Source organism: Muscardinus avellanarius (assembly GCF_963383645.1).
Source record: "Muscardinus avellanarius genome assembly, chromosome: 19".
NCBI classification, from domain to species: Eukaryota; Metazoa; Chordata; class Mammalia; order Rodentia; family Gliridae; genus Muscardinus; species Muscardinus avellanarius.
Genome location: NC_137805.1, coordinates 18434657 through 18460819, shown reverse-complemented (window position 1 = coordinate 18460819; position 26163 = coordinate 18434657). Strand labels below are relative to the sequence as shown.

Below are 26163 nucleotides of genomic sequence, written 5' to 3'. Positions count from 1 at the left end.
ACAAGTACACTAGAGTACACCGATCCAAGTACACTAGAGTACACCGATCCAAGTACACTAGAGTACACCGATCCAAGTACACTAGAGTACACCGATCCAAGTACACTAGAGTACACCGATACAAGTACACTAGAGTACACCGATACAAGTACACTAGAGTACACCGATCCAAGTACACTAGAGTACACCGATCCAAGTACACTAGAGTACACCGATACAAGTACACTAGAGTACACCGATACAAGTACACTAGAGTACACCGATACAAGTACACTAGAGTACACCGATACAAGTACACTAGAGTACACCGATCCAAGTACACTAGAGTACACCGATACAAGTACACTAGAGTACACCGATACAAGTACACTAGAGTACACCGATACAAGTACACTGAAAAGAAGGAACTGAAGTAGCATAAACAGAGTACTCATCAGCTTAAAATACACAGGAACGGTCCACAACTAATTACAGTACCTGAAGACTCAGAAACATCTTACTGATTTTATTTAAAAAGTTTTCTACCTTCAAAGTGTGCTAGGGATCAAACTGGAACCTTCTGTGTGCTAAGCAGGTGCTCTACCGTGCACTGTACTCCAAGCCTTCAAAAACATTTTAAAACATTCTTTTAAATATCTCAGCAATTTTAATCCCAGTATTTGGGAAGCTGAGACAAGAGGATCATAGGTTCAAGGATAGCCTGATCACCTTAGGCCCTATTTCAAAAAAAAAAAAAAAAAAACGGGCTGGAGTTGTAGCTCGGAGGTAGAGTGCCCCTGGGTTCAACCCCCAGTACCAAACAACAATAAAATTATATATATGTACATATTATATATATGTGTGTATACACATGTATGTAAGTAAGTGTGTGGGTATATTATATAGTGAGTTTAAAAATCAGCGAATTCACTTCAGAAATATTTCCATGTACACATTCCAAACTAATTAGGATGAAGTTTATCGACAAAGTCACTATTTTGATTTTCGATGAAAAGATAAGAATTAACTTTTATTCTTACAGAAGATCACTAACAGGCAGAAAACTAAACGCTACCCAAAGCAGCAGCCAATCGCAGCCTCCCACCCACCTGAGACGCCTTCCCAGGCAGAGGACTTCTCTTCAGGTGCACGGTGTCCCGAAGCCAGCGCGGCGGGGGCGGGCGCGCCGGCCCTTTCTCCTGCACCTTCAATCTGCTCCCCTGTCAGCATCGCTTCCTCTGATCCCTCTGAGCTGCCGCAAGTGTCATGCTTTAAATCAGCGGTCCTGTTCTCTGGACTTAATCTCTCCCCTCCCGAGGGATGGAGTCCAGCAGGCTTTCTGTCTGCGGATGCGTTGCTCTGGCCGCCCGGGCTGCTCCCTGTCTCCAAGCACACAGCCTGCTGCTGCTCAGCCAGCTCAAGAGCAGCCTTCCCAGCCAGCTCGGAGGGCTGAATGGAGCTCTGTGTGCCGCTGCTAGTTTGCACTGCACCGCGGACTGTCACGGAGCTGCTCTGGGCTGTCTGTCGGTATGAATGTGGGTCAGGGACTGGAAAGTTCTCTGTGGGCTGGGGAGAGCTCTGCTCTGTGCTGGAGATGGCTGACACTTGGCGGCCCGTGAAGACGGTGGCGGGCTGACACACTCCTCTTGACTCTGCTGTTCCTGAGTTAATTCCCGCCTGCACTGAGACCTGCAGAAAGTACGAGAGTCAAACATATTGTGTGTGAACGATTAGGTTGTTTTGAAAAAAAGGGAAGAAAGTAAAGGAAGTATGGGCGTGGAAATCAGTACGTAGTATGTTTTAGAAAACTTCCAGCTCCTATACAATGAGTGAGCACAAAACAAAGCCACCTCGCAGAGCAACTACTGCTAAGGAACTAAGGAATCGAGATACAAATAGATATTTTTTCTTTTTTTTGGTGGTCTGGGGATGGAACCCAGGGGCTTTCGACCTCTGAGCTATACCTCCTGCCCTATTTTTTATTCTTTATTTTGAAACTGGGTCTCACTGAGTTGCAAAGGGCCTCACTAAGTAGCTGAGGCTGTCCGTGAACTGTGGTCCTCTGAGTTCAGCCTCCCGAATGCTGGGATGACAAGTGTGCGCCACCACGCTTGGCTTGGAATCGATATTTTTGAAAAAAATTCACATGCTTAATGTAATTAAACTGCATGCTTAAACTACATCAAATTGGTAAATTTTATGTCATGTATCACAAAAAAACAAAACACCAAAAGTTGTGCGTTCTAAAAGTTCTCCACTGAGAGCAGCTCACATTCAGTGGGGCTACAGATGAACTACTCAACCAAAATAAAATAAAATAAGATAAAATACTAGCAGATGTTTCACACCTTTTCCAGCATTTTTGTGTAATATCACAACTTTCAATGACCACCTTCAGGGTGCCCTTAAAGTTACTGCATCATGTACAAAATATTCATATAGTTAAGCTGTAAATAATGTCAGTTTTCCTGAACAACTTCAAGTAACTTAAAGCAACTTAAATGTATAGGCGTTTCCACGGGAAGAACAAACATGATCTTAGAGAGAGGACGGGGTGGAGGGTCCAGCTGCTGGTCCTCACGCACGGCGGAGGCAGAGCTGGAAGGACAGTCTTCACGGGACCGAAGCCCTTCTGCACATTTGAGGGAATTCACTCCACAAGGCAAATGCAGCAGGTGGAGTGATGCACTTGGACCTTAGTAGATAAAAACAGAGGCCCGGATTTTAAGAGAGAACATGCCGTACACACAGGTGAAGCAGAAGTAAGGCCTTGCTTCTCCTCAAACACAGCCTTTGCTATTCCCAAAGTAAAAGGAACGACTTTGAAGTCAACACCTGAGCAGAGACTTCACAGGAAGCAGTAGAATAAGAACCTCTAAAAATTCTTTTGTTCCGTAAAAAGATAACACTGAAAAACTTTTCAGAATAACTTTTCAAAACTCTGGAGATTATCCAGGCTTGCAGGACAAACAGCTGAGTGAGGCAGGTGGCACCTGACTGTGATCCTAGTCCTGGAGGCTGAGACAGGAGGGCCGCAGGTTGTGGCTGCTTCCACAACTTTAGCAAGACACGCTACAGCTTAGTGAGACTCTGTTTCAAAATAAAAAATAAAATAGGCCTGGAAGTACAGGACGCAGCTCAGAGGGAGAATGGCTGTGGGCCCAATTCCCAGAAACACACAGAAAATTACGATCCCCCCCCCCCGCCCCAAGAAAACCCAGCCATAACTTGATCACCATCAAGTGAGCTTCATGGTATTTTAACTTGCCTAGGTGTGTGGTAAACTCGAAAACCTGTCCTCAGTGAAAACCAACAACCTCACGGGAAAGGGGAGACCAGGGATGGAATTGCTTCAAAGCCCCATTTCAAGCCAACGGCCATTACTTAACTGCTTAGCAGTTCCCTGGGAGACACTACAGAGAAAATATGTTTAACATAAAAGGAGACAGTGATGGAAAACTAAAGGAGTACTATACATATATGAATATATATTTTACAGATATGAAAATCTTAGCTCAGCAATTACATTAAATATAAACGGGTAAAATACCACAAAGTCAGAGACCAGCAGAGCATATTTTAAAGAACATGATCAAACCACACACTGTCTATGAGAGTCACTTTTACTTTTTTTCTTTTTCTTTTGGTAGTGGGGATGGGACCCAGGGGCATTCTACCTCCGAGCCACACCCTTAGCCTCAATTTTTTAGTCTTTATTTTGAAACAGGGTCTCACTGAATTGCAAAGGGCCTCACTACATAGCTGAGGCTGGCCACAAACCGCGATTTTCCTGTCTCAGCCTCCCAAATGCTGGAATTACAAGAGTGTGCCAGGCTGAGAGTCATTTTTCATTCAAAGACATAAATAGGTTGAAAGTAAAGGGTTGGGAAAAGACATATAAACATAGCCTCAGGGAAAAAATATACTAGGAAGACAGTAAGCAAAAGAAAACTGGAATGGCATACTAATATCAGACAAAATGGGCTTCAAAACAAAAATTGTTACTGGAGAGAGAGGAGACATTTTGTAATAATAGGATACATGTGTGAAGAGAATGTAACTATTAGAAACATAATGCACCTAATAAAAGAGCCCTAAATACATAAAACCTGAGCTTATTGAAGGTAGAAATAGACAATTCAACCATACTAGTTGAGGACTTAAGTATCCAACTTCAGGTAATGGATAGAATTTTATAAAAGGTCAATGAAGAAAAAGAAAAGGATGTAAACAATTATAAACCAACCAACCTAACACACGTAGCCAGCAGACTCCCCTGTGATCAAGAGCAGAACAGACATCCTTTGCAAGTACACAGGGAACATTCTTCAGGATAGACCCATATGTTAGGCCATATGTTAAGAATTAATAAACTTGTATGTTCTCTGATTGCAATGGGATAAAACTAGAAATCAGTAAGAAGGAAATTTGAAAATGTCAAATATGCGGAAATCAGAAAGCATTTGAGCTGGGCACGGCGGCACATGCCCACAATCCCAGTACTCGGGAGACTGAGCCAGGAGGAGCGCAGGTTTGAGCCAGCCTCAGCAACTCGTGAGGTTCCCATCAACCCACAGAGCCTCTGTTTCCAAATTAAAAATAAAACAAGGTGTGGGGGGTGCAACTTGAAGATAAATGCACCTAAATTCAATCCCAACACCAAAAAAAAAAAAAAGGCCTACTAAATAATCAATGATTTCAAGAAAAAAAAATCACAAAGGAAAAACGAAATACCTTGGAAAAGATCAAACAGAAACTACAACATTCCAAAACCTATCGAGCGCAGTGAAAACGGCACTGGGGGCACACATGGAGCATCTAAGCCAAGGAAAAGCTAGCGTGGCAGCACACACCTGCAATCCCAATTTCAATTTGGGAGACTGAAACAGGAGCAGCACAGGTTTGAGACCAACATCAGTAACTCAGTGGGACCCTCAGCCACTTAGCAAGACTGTTTAAAACAAAAAAATAGGGGGGGTAGAGCTGGGCGTGGTGGGCACGCTTGTAATTCCCGCGCTTGGGAGGCGGAGACAGCAGGATCGCGCTGGTTCGGAGCCAGCCTCTCTGGCTTAAGAGACTGTTTCCAAATAAAAATATAAAATGGGTCTGGGAGTTTAGCCTGGAGGTAGAAGGGTTCCATCCCCAGTACCCCCCCCCAAAAAAAGGGGGGTAGAGGCGAGGCTGGGGGTACAGCTTAGTAGAATGCCCCTAGGTTCAACCAGCCATACCAAAAAAGAGACAGAGACAGAGAAGCAGAGAGACCTCAAGTCAATAACCTAATGTTCCATGTAAATAAAATTTTCATAAAGAAACCCAAACCCCAAGCAGGCCAAAGGAAGGAAATGACACGGATTAGAGCAGGTCTAACAGCTTGGAGAACAGAGATGCAACCGGGGGAACATTCAACCCAACAGTTGATTCTTTGAAAAGGTTTTAAAATCTGCCCAACCTTTAGACTTACCAAGAAAAAGAAGAGTCAAATTACTAAAAGGAATAAAAAATAGAAAGCGAGTCCTTTGTTGTCAACTTTCCAGAAACCCAAAGGATTATAGAGAAGAGCTGGGACGAGGCGCACACCAACAGAATAAACTAGCGAGGCGAGCGGGGCCTTAGCAAGACCGCCTCGAGAAACCAGGAGGTGAGCAAATTAGCAGCAGTCAAAAACTTCCTTCAAAGAAAGAATCCACTGGTGAATTCTACCATATATTTAAATACGGATTAAGGCCAATCCTTTACAAATTCTTCCAAAAGTGGGTGAGGAAAAATATTTCTTGCTCAGTCTATCAGGCTGGTTCTTGACACAAATCAAGATGGAAATGCCACAAGAAAACTCAGACAGCTATTTGTTACGAGCACAGGCGGGACGTTCCTGAGAGAGCAAACCGCTCCAGCAACACATAAGGGATCATACACCATTAGGAAACAGGGTTGTCAGGAAAGCAGTGCCGAGCCACACACAAACATCAGCCCCATGAACACAGAGGCCAAAGCAGGCTGTGCATGCTGAGTACAGCCCATCTGTCGATGTAAAACGCAAATCTGTTGGCAAAGTAGAAAACACATTTCTCAGGCTAAAAAAAGAGAATCAAAGCCGGGCGTGGTGGCGCACACTTGTAATCCCCGCGCTTGGAAGTCTGAGACAGGAGGATCGCACAGGTTCGAAGCCAGCCTCGGCTACTTAGTGAGACCCTGTTTCCAAATAAAATACAAAATGGGTCTGGGAGTAAAGCCTGGAGGTAGAAAGCCTTTGAGTTCCACCCCCAGTACCATCAATCAATCAGTCAATCAATCAATCAATCAAACAACCTAACTAAAAACAGACAATTGAACGGAGTTGAACATCTCAAAAGAAGAAACACAAAAGAAGATACAAATGGCCAATAAATCTGTGAAAAATGTTCAACATCATTAGCAGTCAGGGAAAAGCAAATCAAAACTACACCATGAGTTGGGCATGGTGGCGCACGCTTGTAATCCCAGCATTGGGGAGGCTGAGACAGGAGGATGTGGGTTCACAGCCAGCCTCAGCTACTACTTAATGAGGCCCTTTGCAACTCAGTGAGACCCTGTTTCAAAATAAAGAATAAAAAATAGGGCTGGGGGGGTAGCTTGGTGGTAGAATGCCCCTGGGTCCCATCCCCAGTACCTCAAAAAACAAAACTATGATTCCATCGACCCCAGTTAGAATGGCAATCATCAAGACTAGAAGCCACGATAAATGCTGGCGAGAGCGGGAATGTGGGGAAACAGGAATGTTTCCACTACTGCTGGTGGGACTGCAACTTAGCACACCTACTGCGGAGATCAGTGTGGAGGTTTCCCAAGACCCAGCTATACCACTCCTCAGTATCTTTCCAAAAGAATTAGAGTCAGAACACTACAGCGATACACGCGGACAGCAGCACGCTTATACTCTAGATGTCGTTTACAGCAGCACAATCACAATAGCCAAAGTACAGAATCAACCTGGACGTCTGCCAACGGATGAATGGATGACGAGGATGTGATGTGTATACACGGTGGAGTTTTACTCAGCCATGAAACACAACAGAGCTCCGTGGCTTGCAGGGAAATGGATGAGCCTGGAGAACACTGCGCTGAGTGAGACCTGTCAGTCCCAGAAAGTCAAGGCCATGTTTTTTCTCTTATGTGGCAGCAAGAGAGAAAACAGGAAATAGACGGGACTTCAGAGAGGAGGAGCCCGGCGGAGTCACGAGGGGTCTAGGGAAGGGCGGTGGGGAAGGAGCCTGAGGAAGACGCCAGTTCAGATAATGCTAAGCACACACACTAAAGTTCCAGTGCCATCCCAGTGACGTGGCTGGAGGGAAACACGCCAAGTGCTGTGTGCACGCGTGCTGTCCTCGCTCTGGATCTCAGCATGACATGCATTACAACGCACCAATAAAGGTACAGCAAAAACATCGCGACGCCACCCAACATTCTGATCTTGACTAGGAACAGTATGTGTGACATAATGCGTCTCCTTTTCCTTTTGTAATCAAAAGGCTCATTTAATAACAAAGACAAATCTTATGACAGGTAAAAATTACCTGTTTCATGAATAGATTATAACACAGATTACAAATATACACACAATGGACTTCTACTCAGCAATTAAGATCAAAATTACACCATTTGTAGGAAAATGAACATTATGCTAAGTGAAGTTAGCCAGTCACAGAAAGGGAAGGGTTATACGATTTCTCTAATATGTGAGAGCCAGAGAGAAATCAGTGTACAAGAGGGACTCTGGATAAGGGGGGAGAAACCCCAGTGGAGCCATCGGGGGTCTGGAGGAGGCTGGTGTGGACACCGAATGAGCAAACACCTCCACGGAGGCTAAGCATGGCACAGAATCATCAACGCCAATCTTATCGTGTACACGGGAGGAGGAGTCGGGGCCACCAAGTGCCGTGTGCACGTACGTCTCCATCACTCTGAATTTCATTGCGATATGAGACTACAATTTACCAAGACCGGTATATTTTAAAATTCACCTGTTACGATGACCCTAACCTAACGAATGTTTTCCCTCTTTTTTTTTTTTTAATGTTCAAAATAACGGCACCGAGGGAGGGACGACTGCAGAGAGCCTTAGCTGAGCGCTGAGGTGTCAGACCGCACGGCAGCAGTCGTCTGGTGGGGACCTGGAAGACCCACCAGATGTATTAGAGATGCAGTGACGACGTGACGCAGGTCGTCTGCTAGGAGCTGAGGCCAGCAGGGGCTGTATGTCCCAAGTCCGGAAGGCTTCTGATTCTTCACTATTAACCCAGTACCAGGGCAATCACTAACCAAGCACAGGAGAGCCAGGGCAATCCTAACTTCTCCCTCTTTTCTGGCCTGCTAAAGAGCAAGCCACAAAGCAAAGGAGTCAGCACAGCTCAGAGGTGAGAAAGCTGCCTGGCTGGCCGCGGGGCGCCCGGAGTCAGTCCTCGCAACCTGCTCCACTCAGCCAAGACCCGAGAGCCAAGAGCCAGAAACAGCAAGAGAAACACCACAAACTAACAAAGGTAGCACCTGACCATGGCTGAGGCTAGAGCAGATGCTTCAAGACAGACCGCGGGGAGGAAGCTCACCCACCATCAATGCTGCCGGTAACGCGTCTCCTTCCCAGGAAGAGAAGCCGCCTCGTGTTTTCCTGGCTGTGCAGGAGCTTTTTAACTTGCCAGCATCCCACTTGTTGATTCTTGGTTTTATCTCCTGACCTCTGGAGGTTTCGCTGAGGATGATGATGCCTGTGCTGGTATGTTGGGGAGTTGGTCCTATGCTTTCTTCTAGTAACTACACAAAGTTTCTGGTCTAATTTTGAGGTCTTTGATCCATTCTCAGTTGACATTTTGCAGGGTAAGAGAGATGGGTCTAGTTTTATTATTTTTTTACATGTAAATACTCACTTTTCTCAGGCCATTTGTTGAAAGGCTGTCTTTTCCTCAACATATTTTTGGCATCATGTCAAGGGTGAGCTGCCTGTTGACTGTGTGGATGTGTGTGTGTGTGTGTGTGTGTGTGTGTTTTGTTTTGTTTTTTGCGGGTCTGGGGATGACCTTAGGGGCCTTCGACCTCTGAGCTATAGCAATATTTTTTGTATTCTTTATTCTGAAGCAGGGTCTCACTAAGTTGCGAGGGCCTCGCTAAGTAGCTGAGGCTGGCGGCGATCGGCGCTCCTCCGGACTCAGCCTCCTGTGTGCTGGGGTGCCAAGCGTGCTGCTCGGTCTCGGGTTTCTATCCCACTAGCTAAGCATCTGCTTTTAAGCCAGGACCCTGCTGTTTACTTCTAACAGCTCTGCGCTGCGGTGTAAAGCCAGGCGCTGTGATGATTCCAGCAGTGTTCTCACTACTCAGAATCTCTTTGGCTATTCTGGGTCTTCTGTTCTTCCATATGAATTTAGGATTGTCTTCTCTAGTTCTGTGAGAATGTCACTGGTATTCTGATAGGGATTGCCTTAAATCTGGGGTCACTTGGGTACCATGGCCGTTCTGGCAGTTTGTATTCTGCCTACCCAGTGACACAGGAGTTCTTTCTGTCTTCTAATCACCAGACTCAGAAAATCAACGTGAGCTACTTGTTCTCTCATACGTGGGAGAGAGACTGGGGAAGAAAGAAAGGGCTTCACAAAACGAGGAGAGACGGCAGAGTCCTGGGAGGGGAGGAGGCAGCGAGGAGAGGGGAGGGGGCACTGTGTGCAGAGACAAATGTGTCCAGTCATTAGAGCCTGCTGTGACAGCAAGTAGTTAAATGCTCTGCAATTTGTCAAGCATTGCCATACATTTTAGCATAATAAAGTCTGGGCCTTTAACACACTCCAGTGTGCATCATTACCACATAAGGACACAGAGAGGCAACTCATGATCTGCTAAGACCCAAGAGGGTCCCACGCAGGTGCGAGGCCCGGGCCACACCGCTGGCCCTCGGCATCCAGCCTGTGCCCATGTGGCTCGGCCTGGTGCTCCTGCTGGAGCCACAGGGCACCCAGAGGTGGACCTGGGCACAGTACCTGGTGGTAAAGTGCAGGGGCACTGCCTTCCTCCTCTGGCTGCGCCCTCGCCGGTGCTCCCTCCCCTGCGTCCATGCTCCCTCCTCCCGGCCTCCTGGAACCCCTCCTGAAGGAGGAAGGAGCAGCTCCACTCAGGCCCTGGCCTCAGGACCCAGTCGTCTGCTGTGCACCGTGATTTCTATCTCCACGAGGTCCCAAGTGTTCCAACACGCATGCACACAGCACTTGCTGCACCCGCCTTGGCATGACACCTGCCCTCTTTCCCACCCAGGCCATGTGTGTGAGATGGCACCAACACCGACACCTTCATATATGGACAGAAAATTATTTGAACTTGCCGGGCGTAGTAGCGGTAGCGCATGCTTGTAATCCCAGAACTCGGGAGGCTGAGATGGGAGGATCGCAGTTCACAGACAGCCTCAGCTACTACTTAGGCCCTTTGCAACTCAGTGAGACCCTGTTTCAAAATAAAGACTAAAAAATAGGACTGGGGGTATAGCTCAGAGGTAGAATGCCCCTGGGTTCCATCCCCAGACCCGCAAAAAAAAAATTATTTGAACTTTTCCTACTTCTGAGAGAGAACATTAATATCTAGAATACATAAACACACACACACACACACACACACGATAACTCTCGGAGGAAATAAACTCTTGAGCGCGAGGCATGTTCCAGGTACCAGGCCTCAGATTTATGTGCCACGTTCATGTTCACAGCCTCCCACGTCCCCACAAGCCCCTTAGATGTCAGCCCTGCCCGCAGCACCGTGACACTCACAGAGGGCCCAGGAGGCTCTCACAGCTCCTGCTTGCTGGAGGCTGAGACAGGAGGATCACAGGTTCGTGGCCAGCCTCAGCAATTTAGCAAGGCCTTCTGCAACTTAGTGAGACCCTGTTTCAAAATAAAAAATAAAATAGGGCCCCAGCTGGCCCCAGGAAAGGCCTGGAGACTGACTCTGGGCTCAGAGAGCCATTCTCATGACGACCCAAAGAAGAGCTTGGGTTTCCTAGTAAAAAGTACAACATAACTCATGATGAAGAATCTGGGAATTCGCATATAATTAGGCTTTAAGTCATGACTCTGCAGCAATGTCTCTGACTGACTGAAGGTCAATGGAAATCTGTGAAAGGCAAGATGTAAGCTTCTCAAAATGTTACCTACTTGGTTCCTACATATAGTCGATTATCAAAGGTTTTGAGGCAATAACACCTTTTGTATAAAGAAAAAAATCTTCTAATTATTAAATAAATTATCGAGGGGTTGCCAGTAGTGTATCTCTTATCTCTGTTTAAATAGGACTCAAAAGAAGACTCCTTAACTACATGCAAGGTAAGAAATCAGTACTGTAAATAGAAAAAAACAATTCTCCCGCAAGACTTAAGTGGCACTGGCAGCACAGCACTAAGAATGTGTCTGTCTGGAACGGCATAAGAAGAACAAGCTGGCTTGTAGATCAGAACATGTCAATCATCTCACGACCAAACGTCAAACAGAAAAGCCGCCTCAACGGCCTACAAGTCTATCACGACATCCCACGTTCGGCCGACATCTAATGGCATAAGAATCATTTAGCATTAAAGGCCTTTTATACAGGTCAAGGTTGCTGGGGCCTGGTGTTCAGTATCTTACAGTTTAAAGAATGCTCTAACTTCTAGGTTTTTTAACTTTTTAATCTATGGGGAAGAAAAACTAAAACTTCCTATAAACTCAGATTAATGTCTGCTATTGCACAGAAGAAAGAAAAACTAAAACCTTCCTCCTACTATAAAAACAAAATAGTGTGGCCTCTGTTTCTTTTCTGATAAGAGTCTTAAATACCAAACAGTTAACTGCATAATAACATTTACTGGCAGCCAGGCAGCCTGCTTAGCAGATATATAAAGCAGGTAAAAGGAGAAAAAGTTAATTTCTTGGCTGAATGATTCCATCGGTAGCTATAGGGCAAACCTGAAAGTCTTTTAGTAAAGTAGCAGTTGATTCTTCTATCAATCTGTAGCACACATACTCTTCCAAGGAAAGCATTAAATATGAAAATCATATCCCGTTATCATCTGTTCCCAGCTTTCAGCCCAGTAAGCTTTTCTTAATGAAGGCTGCAGCCTAAGGAACCAGCGCCGTTGGCTTTCTGAATAATGGAGGGAGGCCGCCATCCCTGCCTATCACCACGCCGGCTGGCTGAGGGCTCACATACAGTCACGAGTGACTACTCTTGCCAGCATGCTCCAAGTTATTACAAGATGTTTTTAGACATTTCATCTAAAAGAGCTTTACTGCTTTTAGTGAAGAAAACATCTATGGTCTTGAACAGGATCATTTTTATGGAGATGGGGCGAGGATTAGAAGCCTGCATTACAGCAGATACAGAGCAGAATTTATTTAAGTATTCCTTGCTGGTCTTTTTGTCTCCTGCTTAGATATGCAATCTGTTCTTTCCACTTGCTCTGTGAAAAGGTTAAAATGTACAAAATTATATACACAAAGAAAAGAATCAAAATGCCGCATTTTCACTTAAAACATTGCTCAAATTTAAAAAAGGTACAAAACCTTACTCAGAAAAACACAATTTTGCTAACAACAGTGAGGTTTTCTTTGGAATCTAAATCTTACCCCCAAAGTGATTGCCTTTTAGCAAATTAAATTAGACATTAAGGCAATACTCTACAGGCAAAAATCTCTACTCACTGAAGGTCTAATAAAAAAGATCTTTATAAGATGATTTTATTTAAAATAACACCTTAGAGTATGACAGTGCAGAAGTCGTCTGCAAACAAAGCGCAGTGTGTCACCTCGTTACCTTCTCTCTGTCTCCGTCCTCCAGGGCACCTCTCGCTTCCGGGCTGTCTGGAGAGAGGAGCAGCTTCTTCCTCAGCTGCGTCTCACACGCCACCTAAATGCCAACAAAGCTTGGTTGGGTGGGTATTACTACAACCGGGACCCAGCCGTCTCGTGGAGTCCTTACAACATACAAGAACTGTGAATATTAAGGAAAAGCTCATGTGGCCAAGGAACTGCACTTGTCTTAGAAAACAGAATGTTATGAATAACACGAGACAAAAATTAAACTTGATAAAATGTTGTATACACTTTTTTATTTTTGCGGTACTAGGGAGGGAACCCAGGGGCATTCTACCTCTAAGCTCCAACCCCAGCCCTATTTTTTTATTCTTTAATTTGAAACAAGGTCCCGCTAAGTTGCAGAGGGCCTAAGTAGCTGAGACTGTCTGGGAACCGTGATCCTCCTGTCGCAGTTTCCCAAATGCTGGGATTATAAGTGTGCACTACCACGCCCGCTCTATATACACTTATAAAGAGAACAAGGTTTGATGGACTTTTCACACTTAGGTTTTTTTAGTCTATTTGGGGAGTAAAACTTTGTTATATATAACAGCCTGATACTTTCACTATGATATCATGAAATTCCAGTTACTTGATTATAAAAGTAAAACATTAATGTGGACTTTTAAAAAGTTCTGTCCTAAACAAAGGGGGACAGTCAGTCCTACTCCCTTCTCATCCATATGATAGTTACATAACCATGGCTCTAAAAGTCATACCATTATGCAAATTATTCACTACAACAACTGCAAACATGTTTTTTGTTTTTTTCAGTACTGGGGATGGAATCCAGAGCTACACCCCAGCCCTACTTTTTATTCTTTATTTTGAAACAGGGTCTCACTAAGTTGCAAGAGACCTCGCTAAGCAGCTGAGGCTAGTCTTGAGGCACGATCCTCCTGTCTCTGCCTGCCAAGTACTGGGATGATAAGCGTGCGCCGCCACGTCCGGCTTCTGCGTCCCATTTTCTAGGAGTGGAAACACACTGTAGTCATCAACACTGGAAGGCTCGAGTCAGCTCTGGTGCCAACAGCCACGGAGATGCCCATGCACCACTAACACACTGCCACTGGTGAAAAGGAGTCGGCCATAAACGGCTCTGGTGCCAACAGCCACACAAAGACACGCGTGCATTAACGCACTGCCACTGGTGAAAAGGAGGAAGTCATAAAATGACTTTTTCTTAATGCAAGACAAAAAAAACACTTTGATTCAGCACATTAGCGATTCAAGCTTTAAAGTCACTGGTTGTGGCCTACCATAGATAAATATCCACGCGTCTTCTAAATCAGTCAGTCTGCACTGCAATTAGAAACATACCTATGAGATCATCAAATTGGAAAGCTGTTTCCTCAGCCTTCAGTCTGAACATGAAATAGGTCTGAGCTTTGATACATACAAAATGCACAGGCAATAATAACCAAAACTCATCTGTCATCCTCAAAATATTTTGAAAGGTATTATACAATGCCTCGTTTCTAGTAAAAGAGATTTTAGGGGGCAGTAATGATCTAAACAGATGCCTAATTAAAGTTTTGAAAAGCCAGTACAAATGATAACATAAGAAAATAAAAGATAACACAACTGAAAAAATTTAATTTATATCTCTCTGTTGTCTATCTATTCTTTTGAATTTAAAGATGTTTAATTTTTAACTCCAAGAGCTTTAAGATTTGAAGGGAAAGCACTTTAAAGAGAGATGCAAGATGAATTTCAAAAACCATCTAATTAGAGATTAAACACGAGCTCTTTCTTCCTGTACTACACGTGTTCTTACTTTGAGCCAGTGGCACTGTACCTGCCCGCCTCATTGCGGAGCCACCCCAGGGCCTTGCCTCCCTCCCCACCTGAGAGCACTCCTCGGGGAGCGAGCGTCACTCAGCTCATTTCGCAGAAGCAAATGGAAGTGCATGGCGCCTGCACTGGTGCTTTCCAAAGAACAGAAGACCAGGTGCAGTGACGCCCCAGCTGGGAGGCCGAGGAGCGAAAATCACAAGCTGGAGGCCAGTTTCCGCAACTCAGTAAGACCGCCTCAAAGTAAAACATAAAAAGGACTCAGTGGTGCAGTGACTGGGGGCCGCAGGTTCCATCCTCAGAACCACCCAAAAAAGCAGAAAAAGAAAAATGTCTTTAAGAGCCCAATTTAGACTGTTCTCCATATATCTGAAAAATGTACTGAACTAAGGTACTCTTTCTAAATCTTGATCAAGAGAGGTACTAACAGACGCGCAATGTATTTTGAAGCCAGGTAATACTGATAAATTGGTACAAACTCTAATTCTGTGCCCCCACAGGATGGCTCACCACCTAAAAGTGCTTGGTTCTCTTTGTTGCTAGTTATTTCTCCATATGAAACTTGGTCATCATGCAGGAAATCCGAGGGTTTCAACTGTGCTGCGCAGGCCACGAGGCTCCCCAGTCCTGCCTGCTCTAACCTGCATATAAGCGGAGGATTCTGCCTCTCCTCAAGGTCGTTGTCTTTTCACGCTCGACCCCACGTCTTCCACCTCTGGAGCAGTGTGGAAGGCGCCCTTCCCCTGCGCAGCCCTCCCTCTGCCCTTCCTTGCACGTGCCCTCGACTCCCAGGGGTCAAGGTGTCGCGGTGCCCAGGAGCATCGCCTGGGCTGGAGCTCCTCTAAGGACCACCCCTCACCTTGCTCCAACCGAAGTCTGGTTTAATCCATCCAAGGACACCACCGCAGCCAGGCACCTGGTCCATGCTAGACTGCTAGTGTGCTGCTGCCGCCTGCATCCGAGAGGCTTCCTGCTCGCCCCGCCCGGTGCCTGGCCTGGGCCGTCTGCCCACAGGAGGAGCAGCTGGAAAGCCTCCTCTGCTCCTACCTGGGGTGGCGCCCATGCTCACAGTGGACTCCTGTTTCCCCTGCCCTCCAGTCTCGGCCCTAAGACTCAGTCACAGAATGCGTGAACTAAAGTCACTTCCGGCAAAGGCCGCTCCTCCTCGCTGAGGGCCGCACACCTGCCTGACCCTGGCTCTCGGGGGAGGGAGGCTTCGATTCCCAGTCTTGGCTTCCTTTCTCCATTTTACCAACATATATGCTTCTTCCTATGTGAACTTTTACCAAAAGAGACTAGGGGGACACTCAATTAATACACATTAATAGATGAGACACTTGGGTGATTTTAAAAGGCACCTGCTGCAGATTTTGACCTCAGAGGCTCAATGTCAGTCCTGCTCAGAGTGCCTGTCAACATGCTTAGTACAAGTTTTTTTTTTTTTTTTTTTTTTTTTGCAGTACTGTGAATAGAACCCAGGGGCATTCTACCTCCGAGCTACACCCCATGCCCTATTTTTTATTCTTTATCTTGAAACAGGGTCTCACTGAGTTGCAGAGGGCCTCACTAAGTAGCTGAGACTGGCTACTAACCACGATCCTCTGGTCTCAGCCTCTCGAATGCTGGGATTACAAGCATGTGCAACCACGCCTGGCTTAATAGAAGTATTTTGTGTGTGTGACACTGGGGATTGAATCCTGGGACATTCTACCTCCAAGCTACACCCCCAGCCCTGTTTTTCACTCTTTATTTTGACACGGAGTCTCACTAAGTTGTGGAGGCTGCCTGCAAACCCACAATCCTCCTGTCTCAGCCTCCCAAGCACTGGGATTACAAGTGTGTGCCCACCATGCTTGGCTCTTAGTAAGAATCTGAGGCCTCAAAAGAACTATTCTCCTATTTTCTTCCCTTTAGCGCAGCTTTACATGCTGGCATCTTTCCAGAATGCCTCTGCTGTTCACCGAGGATACTTTCTGGGCAGGTGGGTGAATGCAGGGATGGTCAGGGCACACTTGTTCTCAGAGCTGCACAGTCCATAACAGAACAGAGCAGGGTACACAGAGCTGGTTCTCAGTGTCACAAGCCACATCTGCAGGGACAGTCGTCACGTGCGGCTAGGAGTGTCAGCAAAGACAAAGAGCACTCCACCACTGCAGAAAGTCCCACTGGGCAGGGCTGGTCTAAACCACGCTCCAGTTGACGGGAGACACAGGGAGGCTGTGCCAGTAACTAGACCTCAGATTCAGGATGGTCAGCAAAATACTCACTGCTGTGGGAGAGTGATAGGAGGTGAAACTAAATAAAAAAAAAAAAACTCAAAGAGAAATAATAACTAACACACAAAACCCAATTAATATGGGAAGCCTCGTGGGTTCATGGTGTGAAAATACAAGACGTCTTTTGAGGGAACTGGGGAAATTTGAATACGGGCTGGATATTAAAGAAATGCTGTCAGTGTTCTGAGGCATGGTAATGGCCTCGTGGTAATGTAGGATGCTGCCCTGGTGCTCAGAAGAGCCAGGCTCAAGTCCTCAGCAGCAAAGTGTCATGACATGAGCAGCAGACGCTCCATGGCCGAGAAAAAGCACACATGCCTGCACAGGAAACAGCACAGCCACAGCTGCTGCATCTGGGGGAGAACGGTAAGTCTACTTGAACAATTCCTGTAATCCCAGGGCGTGGGAGGCTGAGACAGGAGGACTGCCGGTTCGTGGCCAGCCTCAGCTACTTAGTGAGGCCCTCTGCAACTCAGTGGAACCCCGTTCCAAAATAAAAAGTAAAATAGGGCTGGGGGGAGGTGGCTCAGAAGTAGAATGCCCCGCAATAAAAAAGCAATTCCTTATAATTTTCTGTATATTTAAAATTGTGCAATAAAATTAGGGCAGAGTAGAAAAAGAGCAAGATGGGGCGAGGGAAGGCAGGGAAGCCTGAAGCAGCTCTTCCGTGAGCAGACCCCGCCAGGTCAGCCTGGGCATCGGCACTGGGTGGCAGTGCCAGCGCTAAGGCTCCAGTTGGCACGATCTGCGGGACCGAGGAGGCAGGCTCTGCAGAGGAGTAAGGTACCAGATCAGGAGAGGTCCGCAGCCCAGGAGCATGCTCGCAGGCGTGGACGCTGTTCCCATCCCAGTCCTCTCACTGTGCACCATCGACCAGACGGAGGCCAGACCACAGCCAAGGGCCCGTGAGAGGGAAGCAATTTCTAGAGAAAACTCCAAGGCTGGTCAAAATCAGCCATTCCTCCAACAAATGCCGTTGTCAGATCACGCGCCTGGTACTGGCTACAGATCTTGTCTGTGTTATAACCGTTCCACTGATGTTCCTACGTAAGAGTATTGGAAAGTGCAGTTTCAAGTAGTCTGACCAATACTGGTCTCATGGCAGTTCACAGGGAAAACTGCGACTTAACCCTGCGTACAAACAACTCAACATTACTGACTGCCACTCATCTGGAAAAGGTTTTTTTTGTGTGTGGTACTGGGGCTGGAACCCAGGGGCATTCTACCTCTGAGCTATTCCCCCAGCCCTATTTTTTAGTCTTTATTTTGAAACAGGGTCTCACAGAGTTGCAGAGGGCCTCACTAAGTAGCTGAGGCTGGCTGAGAACCTGCGATCCTCCTGTCTCAGCTTTTCAAGTGCTGGGGTTATATGCATGTGCCGCTACGCGCATCTTTGAAAAACATGTTAAAAACCATAAGACAAAATAAGATGTCACCTTCAGCTCTTCAAGCTTCTCTGTATTTGGGGTAAAGCGTCCGGCATAAGCTTGGACTCGCTCAAACCGCTTTAAATATTCCTGGTTTCGAGTATGAGCCTTCTTTTCTGATTCATAAATTTCATTCAGGTATTTCTTTAGCTTTACATATTTCAGCTTAACTCTAGAAAAAAAATGAAAGAAAGTTTTTTAAACAAGGGAGATATATAGACTTTGATAAACCTAAGCAGAAGAATTTTCTTTAATAAAAATGCTGTGAGACAATAAAATCTAAGATATTTTACTGAAAGCACCCAAAGGACAGAAAAAAAAATACACACACACACACACACACACACACACACACACATTTTTAGACAAAATATGGCACCACTGAGGTATCATATTGATTACATCATGGCATAACTCTCCTGAGAAATAAATACAAGAGCACATGATAACACTCAACATAGCAAAAGTTTATATAGATTTATTCCTTAAAATTAAGTGTGATTTCAAGAATGGTGTTTATGTGACCATGTTTAGATACATAGCCTATTAGCATTGTTAGCATTTTTAAAAATTTTTGCAGCACTGGGGATGGAACCCAGGGGCATTTCTACCTCCAAGCTACACCCCAGCCCTATTTTTTAGTCTTTATTTTGAAACAGGGCCTCGCTAAGTAGTAGCTCAGGCTGTCTGTGAACCGCGATCCTCCTGTCTCAGCCTCCCAAATGCTGGGATTACAAACATGGGTCACCACACCCAGCACCCCATTAGCATTTTTTAATGACAATTTTAAAATTAATTGTTCATATGGAAACAGAATCAAACTGTAAGCCCAAATCCATAAAATTAAAAACTTAAAATACCAGAAATCTCTCATTTATATAATGTAAAATATTTTTAGACATTATAACAATATAATACGTTACTAAGGCATTTTGTAATAACATGTGAACCGTAACTCTACTCAAATTATGAGGAAGCCGCTAGAGACTCACCCAAAGTGTAAGAGCAAAAGACACGCTAGCCAGCTCAGGTGCCCTCGCCTCGCGGTACCAAGGCTGACGATTCTCACTCTCATTCTTCACAAGTATTCAGTTATAAAAACACCTGTTGTCTGGTATTTATATTTTGGCTCAAATTATTCAACATTCTTTTACCAAGCAAAAATAAGTTTAAAAACTACAAATTCGCCGGGCGTGGTGGCACACGCTTGTAATCCCCGCGCTTGGGAGGCTGAGACAGGAGGATCGCGCAGGTTCGAAGCCAGCCAGCCGCGCGCGCTGGCTTAGGAGACCCTGTTTCCAAAATGAAAATGTAAAAATAGGTAGCAAAACAGTCTTGAAATAATACAGATATCAAATAATGAAAATAAAATGATTTTTACTAATAGAGATTATATTAAATTGCAGCATTTACTTCAACTTATTACACATAGAAATAAGGGAATCACACAACTGTCCCAACTACATAATTTATGACAGTACTAGGGTTTAAACTTTGGTTAGCATATATACATATATATAAATTGGCTTGAAAATTTTCACTGCTGTCATCTCTTACCTGTATATATCAGACTGATTATATTCATAAAGTTCCTTTTCCAGGTCCAATCTCTTCTTTTCACTATATTAGAGAGATAAAAACATTTTATAAATTGTTATAATGGTAAGTAATAAGCTGATGAATTTAGTCTCCCTCAAAATCACACTCTTGTGAGACTCTAAGAAGCAAGAACGCCAAGTGTGTTTGAAACATGGACACAAAAATACTAACCAGTCACTGGGTAGGTCTAAAAGACAAAAGAGATACCGACAGGAAGCAAAGTAAATCTACCCTAAGACCCTCCAAGTCAGGGGGAAAGGCTGTGAAGCAAGTGCCTTCGCCCGGCAGCACTCCGGAGGGCCTGCCAGGAGCCAGGCTGGACACCAGCAGTCAGCAAGCCAGCCAGCCACGGCCCGGCCCCGGCCAGGGGCCATTCCAGGGCAGAACAGACAAATGTGTAAAACAAGGCAAAGCCAGTTTTCTTGGACCAATGGCACCTGAGCGATGCTTCCACAAATCCACTGTGGACTCAAGACCGGAGGCCTGCTCTGCTCCAGCCAGAAAGGCCAGGGCACAGCCAACGACGGTAGAAAGAGGCATCCGAAAAGGAAACCTGGCTCCACAGCTTCACACTAGGTGAAATCTGGGCTCCTAACAACAGTACTTCAGGTTTGGAGGAATCTCTCTTTATACTTTGTAACGTCGCCATTATTTGTGGCTCCTATCAGTAAAGACTGAGCCTGTGGTGTGCAGTTCCTCAGTGAGCTGGAGATGAAAGCCTGGGCCAGGGGTGGGAGAAACGGGGCCAGCAAGGTGGCAGTAGCAGCCAGAACCAAGGGGCCTACCCGGAGAGTGCTGTGAGCAGGAAGCCACTCATTCCGCAGAGTCTGCGGCACGTTCAGCCTCAGGAGGTTCTACCCCCCCACACACCAAAGGTTCAGCTTCCATCCACCTAACTGGAGCCAAATTGCCAAAGTCAGGTAACATTGAAAGCCGTAAGAGGAAGTCCGCAGCAGTAATGCTGGCCATCTCTCCTCCTGCAAAGGCTTCATCACCAATCGGCTGCGCAGCTCATGAAGAATGGATGACTAGGTAGCATCAGCATCTGTCACTGAGGTATGAGAACGGAAAGACTAAACGCGCCCAGGCCCATGGCCCTGTGCCGTAACGGAACCCTCTACTTCAATGACATTCTGGCCGAGAATGCACGGCTGAACTCTGCTCGTGAGGAACCAGCACACAGGCCCAGCTCAAGGGACGCCTTGAGAATAAAAGTAAAACTCTATGAGATTGTCAGGAACATGGCAGAAGAGGAAGGATGGAGGAATCCTTCCCGGCTGGCAGAGACTAGAGACCTGGGAAACAAAACACAGGCCAGGGTCTCCAGACTGTTAAGAAAAGGGCACTGTTAGGACGGTTGGTGAAATGTGGTGAGGGTCTGGGGGCAGCCATGCCAGGAGGTGCCCAAGCTGGGAGGCTTGTCAGGTGACTATGTAAGAGTGTCTGTGGCTTATGACAATATGCAGTAGAGATTTCCGAAGTGATAAGGAATCATATCTCAAATATTCAGAAAAGACTAAGACTTTGACTAGGTAGAAACAGAAAATGAAAATTTAATCAAACGGTAGTAGCTGAAGAACCTGGGTGAGGGAAATATGGCAGTCTTTGCCCCACATTTCCAACTTTTCTGTAAGCGTCACTTATTCTGAAAAAAATTTTTTTTTTTTTCCCTGCGGTTCCAGGGATGGAACCCAGGGGCATTGTACCTCCGAGCTACACCCCAACCCTATTTTTCAGTCTTTTTAGTTTTGAAACAGGGTCTCACTGAGTTGCAAAGGGCCTTGTTAAGTAGCTGAGGCTGTCCCCGAACTGCAATCCTCCCATCTCTGCCTCCCGAATGCTGGGACCATGCCTGGCTGAAATAATTTTAAACATCATCCTATGGCATCTAGTGAAAGAGGGTAACCAGCTCCTAGGAAACCCAGTCCCTCCCAAGCAGCAAGCTCTTCCATAGGTGTGGTCACACTTCCTCTCCACCAGAACACTCCCACTGAAAAGCACAACCCAGCTCCTCAGTGGCCCACTTCTCAGTCCTGCTCCATCTGGATGCCAAGTCCTTCACACCTGTTTTAAATGTAAGACTTAAAACCAGACGTCTACGCCAATGAGAAGGCTCGCTGTTGCCGGGCGTGGTGGCGCGCGCTTGTCATCCCCGCACTTGGGAGGCGGAGACAGGAGGGTCGCGCAGGTTCAGAGCCAGCCTCGCTGGCTTAGGAGACCCTGTTTCCAAATGGAAATATAAAACAGGTCTGGGAGTGTAGCCCGGAGGTAGAAAGGTTCCATCCCCAGTACCATAAAAAAAAAAAAAAAAAAGAGGCTCGCTATCAGATTACCTGCTGATTCTACATATCAAGTCTCGATTTCAGAGCCTTTGAAACGCCCTGCCCCGGGCACTCATGTAGCCCATGTTCTCCGCTCCCTACACTCACACTTTCCTCTCGTTAACTGTATAAGCTACATATTTCGATCTTGTCACGTGGGTCCCATTTGCTTTCGGTGTCTCTGACAGACTACGCCTGGGGCCCCCAGAGTCACTCTACTTCTTCACCTGGACCTTTCTAAGCTTTACGCAGCCGGACGGTGCTGACACGGCTGAGTTTTCTCCTCTTAAATCACTCGGCACTTTGTGTTCACCTCAACACCACAGCTCTCTACCATCCTCAGCTTTTACCAACTAATATCTCAGTGTCAATTTCTCAACTAGTATGACATCTTACCTTGAATTGCTACTGGTATTGAAAAAACTGGGGCTGTTTAATGGGTCCTTTAAAGAGATGTTTTATATATAGTAATTCTAAGAGTCAATCCCACTTACATGTTTTGACCATGCTTGTGGGCACTAAAGACACTTAACAAGTCATTCTGTTAGGCTCTTCTAGATTCAATTATTGGCTTTCACCCACAATGCAGAGAAAACACATAAGCAAGCATTTAGACTATAAAAGTACATCTATGTGGAAACACAGATGAGATGATCTGGCCTCAAGACATAAGTTACAAGGGAAAGGCACATCATTAGATCAGCTGACACTTCAAAGGACACCCCCAGAAGGGCCGAGAAAGCGTGAGCGTTCTTGTTTGTTTTCTTTTAAATCTCCCACCAGAAGTTTCTGGATTGAGAAACCATTTGTGACTTCTACCCAGGTTGCAATCTTTGCAGCAAATCTGGATTTTAGGAGACAAGGTCCCTGTGGTCAATGGGACTGATTTTAAAAATCGCGTCCACACTCTCGAGTAGGACGTAGGTGACAACGTTCTTTCTGCATTGCTTCGGAAATTCCCACTTTCCATTTTGTAAGCCTGAAGACCCATTATTCTAGAAAAGGGGGGAATATATGCAGCCTTATTTCACATGTTAGTGAAGCCCCTCATTTCAGGGGAAGAAGCAAGGTTCAGAAAGGCCAGACGACCCACGATCTTAGAGCTGATCATGGACTAGAACCCAGGTTCCTACATCGCTACCGCAGCTGCTCTGTATCTAGAATTACTGGCTTCTACCCTGCATGTAACACGCATTAATCAGATTAGTTATGGATTCTTAAGATGAAAAATGAACACACACAGCCACAGAGTTGTACTGACCTAAAAATAAAACGAATCTCCAAATGCAGAACCATGAATAGACCGTAAAATTCGACTTTAATTTTTATATAACTTTAAAAGCCTCACCTTGCTTAATAAAGCAATAAGTGTTCAACATAAAGTGAGCGATCACTGCTGTTAGTGTACCATAAGCACTGTAAACAGCCAGGTGTTCTTAGCACAGGAAGCAAAAAATAACTCGTAATTAACTAAATTCAAAAAGAATGCTATTTAAGCCAGTAATTTTTTAAGATCAGGACTTTAGCTAAGAGACAAATAAGTGAAGGCCGGGGGTAACTAAGCCACCCTTCAAACAGAATTGACACTAAGGCCAAAAGGCACTTTATGTACACTAAAACAGTCTTGCTTTTTAATTATCAGGTGTGCGCCAAAACTTAATGTAACTTGGGAATGTCAAATGACCCACACTACCTGGCTGAATGGAAAAATGGTCATTGTGTAGTGACAGTATGAAGCCACTGGATCCTATATATGACACTCTTAACTCCTAGATGCTAGCTGGATGACTCTGGGATTTCTTCCACAACATCTACTAACATTAAGCATCTCCTCTACGAAAGCTATTGTGAGCTAAAGATTCAGACAGATATGGTCCCTGCCGTCCTACAATTCTCGGGAAAGGAGAAGAGCCAGCCACATAGGCCCTCACAAAAGAGTGTGCTGGAGGAGTGCTGCGGGCCGGCTGCCAGGGAAGGAGTTGTTGCTCTAGTTTTTTAAGTTGAAGATGAAGAGGACCCCTAGCCAGGTGAGTGGGCGGTATGTCAGACAGAAACACGTAGAAACAGAGAAAACACAGTGAGGACGGTGGAGGGGGCCTGTTGTAAGTGCTCCATAAATTCCTGGCAAAAATTAAAGCCAGCATAAAATGAAATTCCTTTTCAAAATCACTTCTGCCTTTAGCTTACATGTAATTATTATCATCTTGGAATTGGCACATACACAGCTCTCCTGCTCACTTCCTAGTTACCATTTTGTAACTTTTAACACTCATTGAATGTTTTGTTTATCAAGAGACCCAAAAATCTATTTCCTTTCTTCTCGGCTTATGAGATTTCTAACTCCAATTAATCTAGCGGCTAAATAAGAATTCCAATAACTCATCTTTCAAGGGGCAATTTATAGAGTCGATGGCTTTCTGATTTTCCCCCTTGAAGTATTCTCGGATCTAGCGGTTTTCTGTGGTTCCCGTCTTTCAAGTCTTAATCGAAGCCTTCTAGAAGCTGACGTTCTCTTCCTGGAGATCTCACTCCGGCCCTGGAAACCAGCTAGCCAGCCCCGGCTGCCCGCCACAGCCTCGGCATTCGAGCAGGACACACCGCACACACACGCCGGCTCTCCGCCTGCGCCCCCCGGCCTGTCATCGCCGACGACGTGCGGCTGTCAAGGTGGGATGACAACCTGAAGAGAGTCTGCGGAGGGGTGTGGAGAGGGGCCTGGAGGGACTCGCGAGGCCTGATGGAGTGGCAGGCGGGAAGGCAGAGCCGCGGCGGCGGCCTCGGGCTGGGGTCTCCACTCGCGCGCCCCGCCTCTCCGCCCCTCCGAGTTACCTCGGGCGAGCGTGCCGTCCAGGCCCGCCCCGGGGCCTGCGGGCGTCTCGGGCTGAGGGCGCCCCGGCCCACCGAGGCGCGGGAAGGAACCGGCGCTGGGCGTGCGAGGACCCCGCGGGCCGGCCCGCTCCCGCCCGCCCCGGCGGCCGTACCTGTCCCGCAGCCCTTGCTGGAGCTGTCCCAGCCTCTCGTAGTAGTCTGGGCTCGCCCAGGGCGCCGACGAGGCCGGAGCCCGGCGCATGGCGCCGCCTCCGCCGCAGCACCCGCTCGGCACGGCCTCCGAGCCCGCGCGGGCGAACCCGGTTGCCCCGGGAGACCGACCCACCATGCACCGCGGGTAAACACGCGGCCCCGCCGCCTGCGGGGGGCGTGGCAAACGGCCGCGGGGCGGGGCGCCGCGGAGGGCGGGGCAAACTGCCGCCGCGGAGGGCGTGGCAAACGGCGCCGCGGAGGGCGGGGCAAGCCGCCGTCGCGGGGCGTGGCCAGAGGCCGGGGCGGGGCTTGGCGCGCTGTGTCTGGGCTAGAGGGCTGCTGCTCTAGGCAGGTGGTTGGTTGGCAGGCGGGCGGCCTCGGGCGCTAGGTTCTTTTCTCATTCTTCATAATTCTCACAGGCAGCATTAATCTTATAAAGCGCATTCTCGCTTCCTTCCCCTTTACTTCCGTCCTTTCTTCCAGGATCTGCTGAGTGCCAGGCACTGTGCCAAGTATGTTCTCCTACGGGTACTTAAAAAGCAAAACCACCGCCCGCAACGTTTTACGAAACCCAAATACTCAACAGCTGTGTTCGCCCCGACACAGAACACTCGAAAGTCGCGCTCCCTGGAAGGCTGTCTATATGGAGAAGGAAGGGTGGTGACCTAGCTGCTGGTGGAGCAGACGGTGTGTCCACAGAGCACCCATCGGACAATCCCCCCCACATCCTAGGGAACCCTAAAAACGCGGCTCTGGAGCCAGCTCCGAGCACCTGCAAGTCGCCTTCCCGAAGCCCAGGTTTCCTCTTGCGTCTAAGGGGGAGGCTGTTATACCAGGATTCATTCAGCATTACATTAGTCAATATGTGTTGGTGTTTGTACGAAGGCCCAGAACCGAAGACAGGCGATATTTC

The 26163-nt window shown here is 46.6% G+C and overlaps 1 protein-coding gene across 1 annotated transcript in view; it reads right to left on the bottom strand.

The window, feature by feature from the left end:
- KIZ (kizuna centrosomal protein) overlaps positions 1-25299 on the bottom strand; it is a gene marked incomplete at both ends in the record, with an annotated part of 28275 nt that extends 2976 nt beyond the window's left edge. The window contains 6 exons of the mRNA XM_080716444.1: positions 1089-1668; positions 12772-12864; positions 16664-16720; positions 18319-18481; positions 19867-19929; positions 25211-25299. Coding sequence (XP_080572570.1) covers positions 1089-1668; positions 12772-12864; positions 16664-16720; positions 18319-18481; positions 19867-19929; positions 25211-25299 — 1045 coding nt within the window. The remainder of the gene's footprint in view (positions 1-1088; positions 1669-12771; positions 12865-16663; positions 16721-18318; positions 18482-19866; positions 19930-25210) is intronic.
- Between the last annotated feature and the right edge of the window lie 864 nt (positions 25300-26163).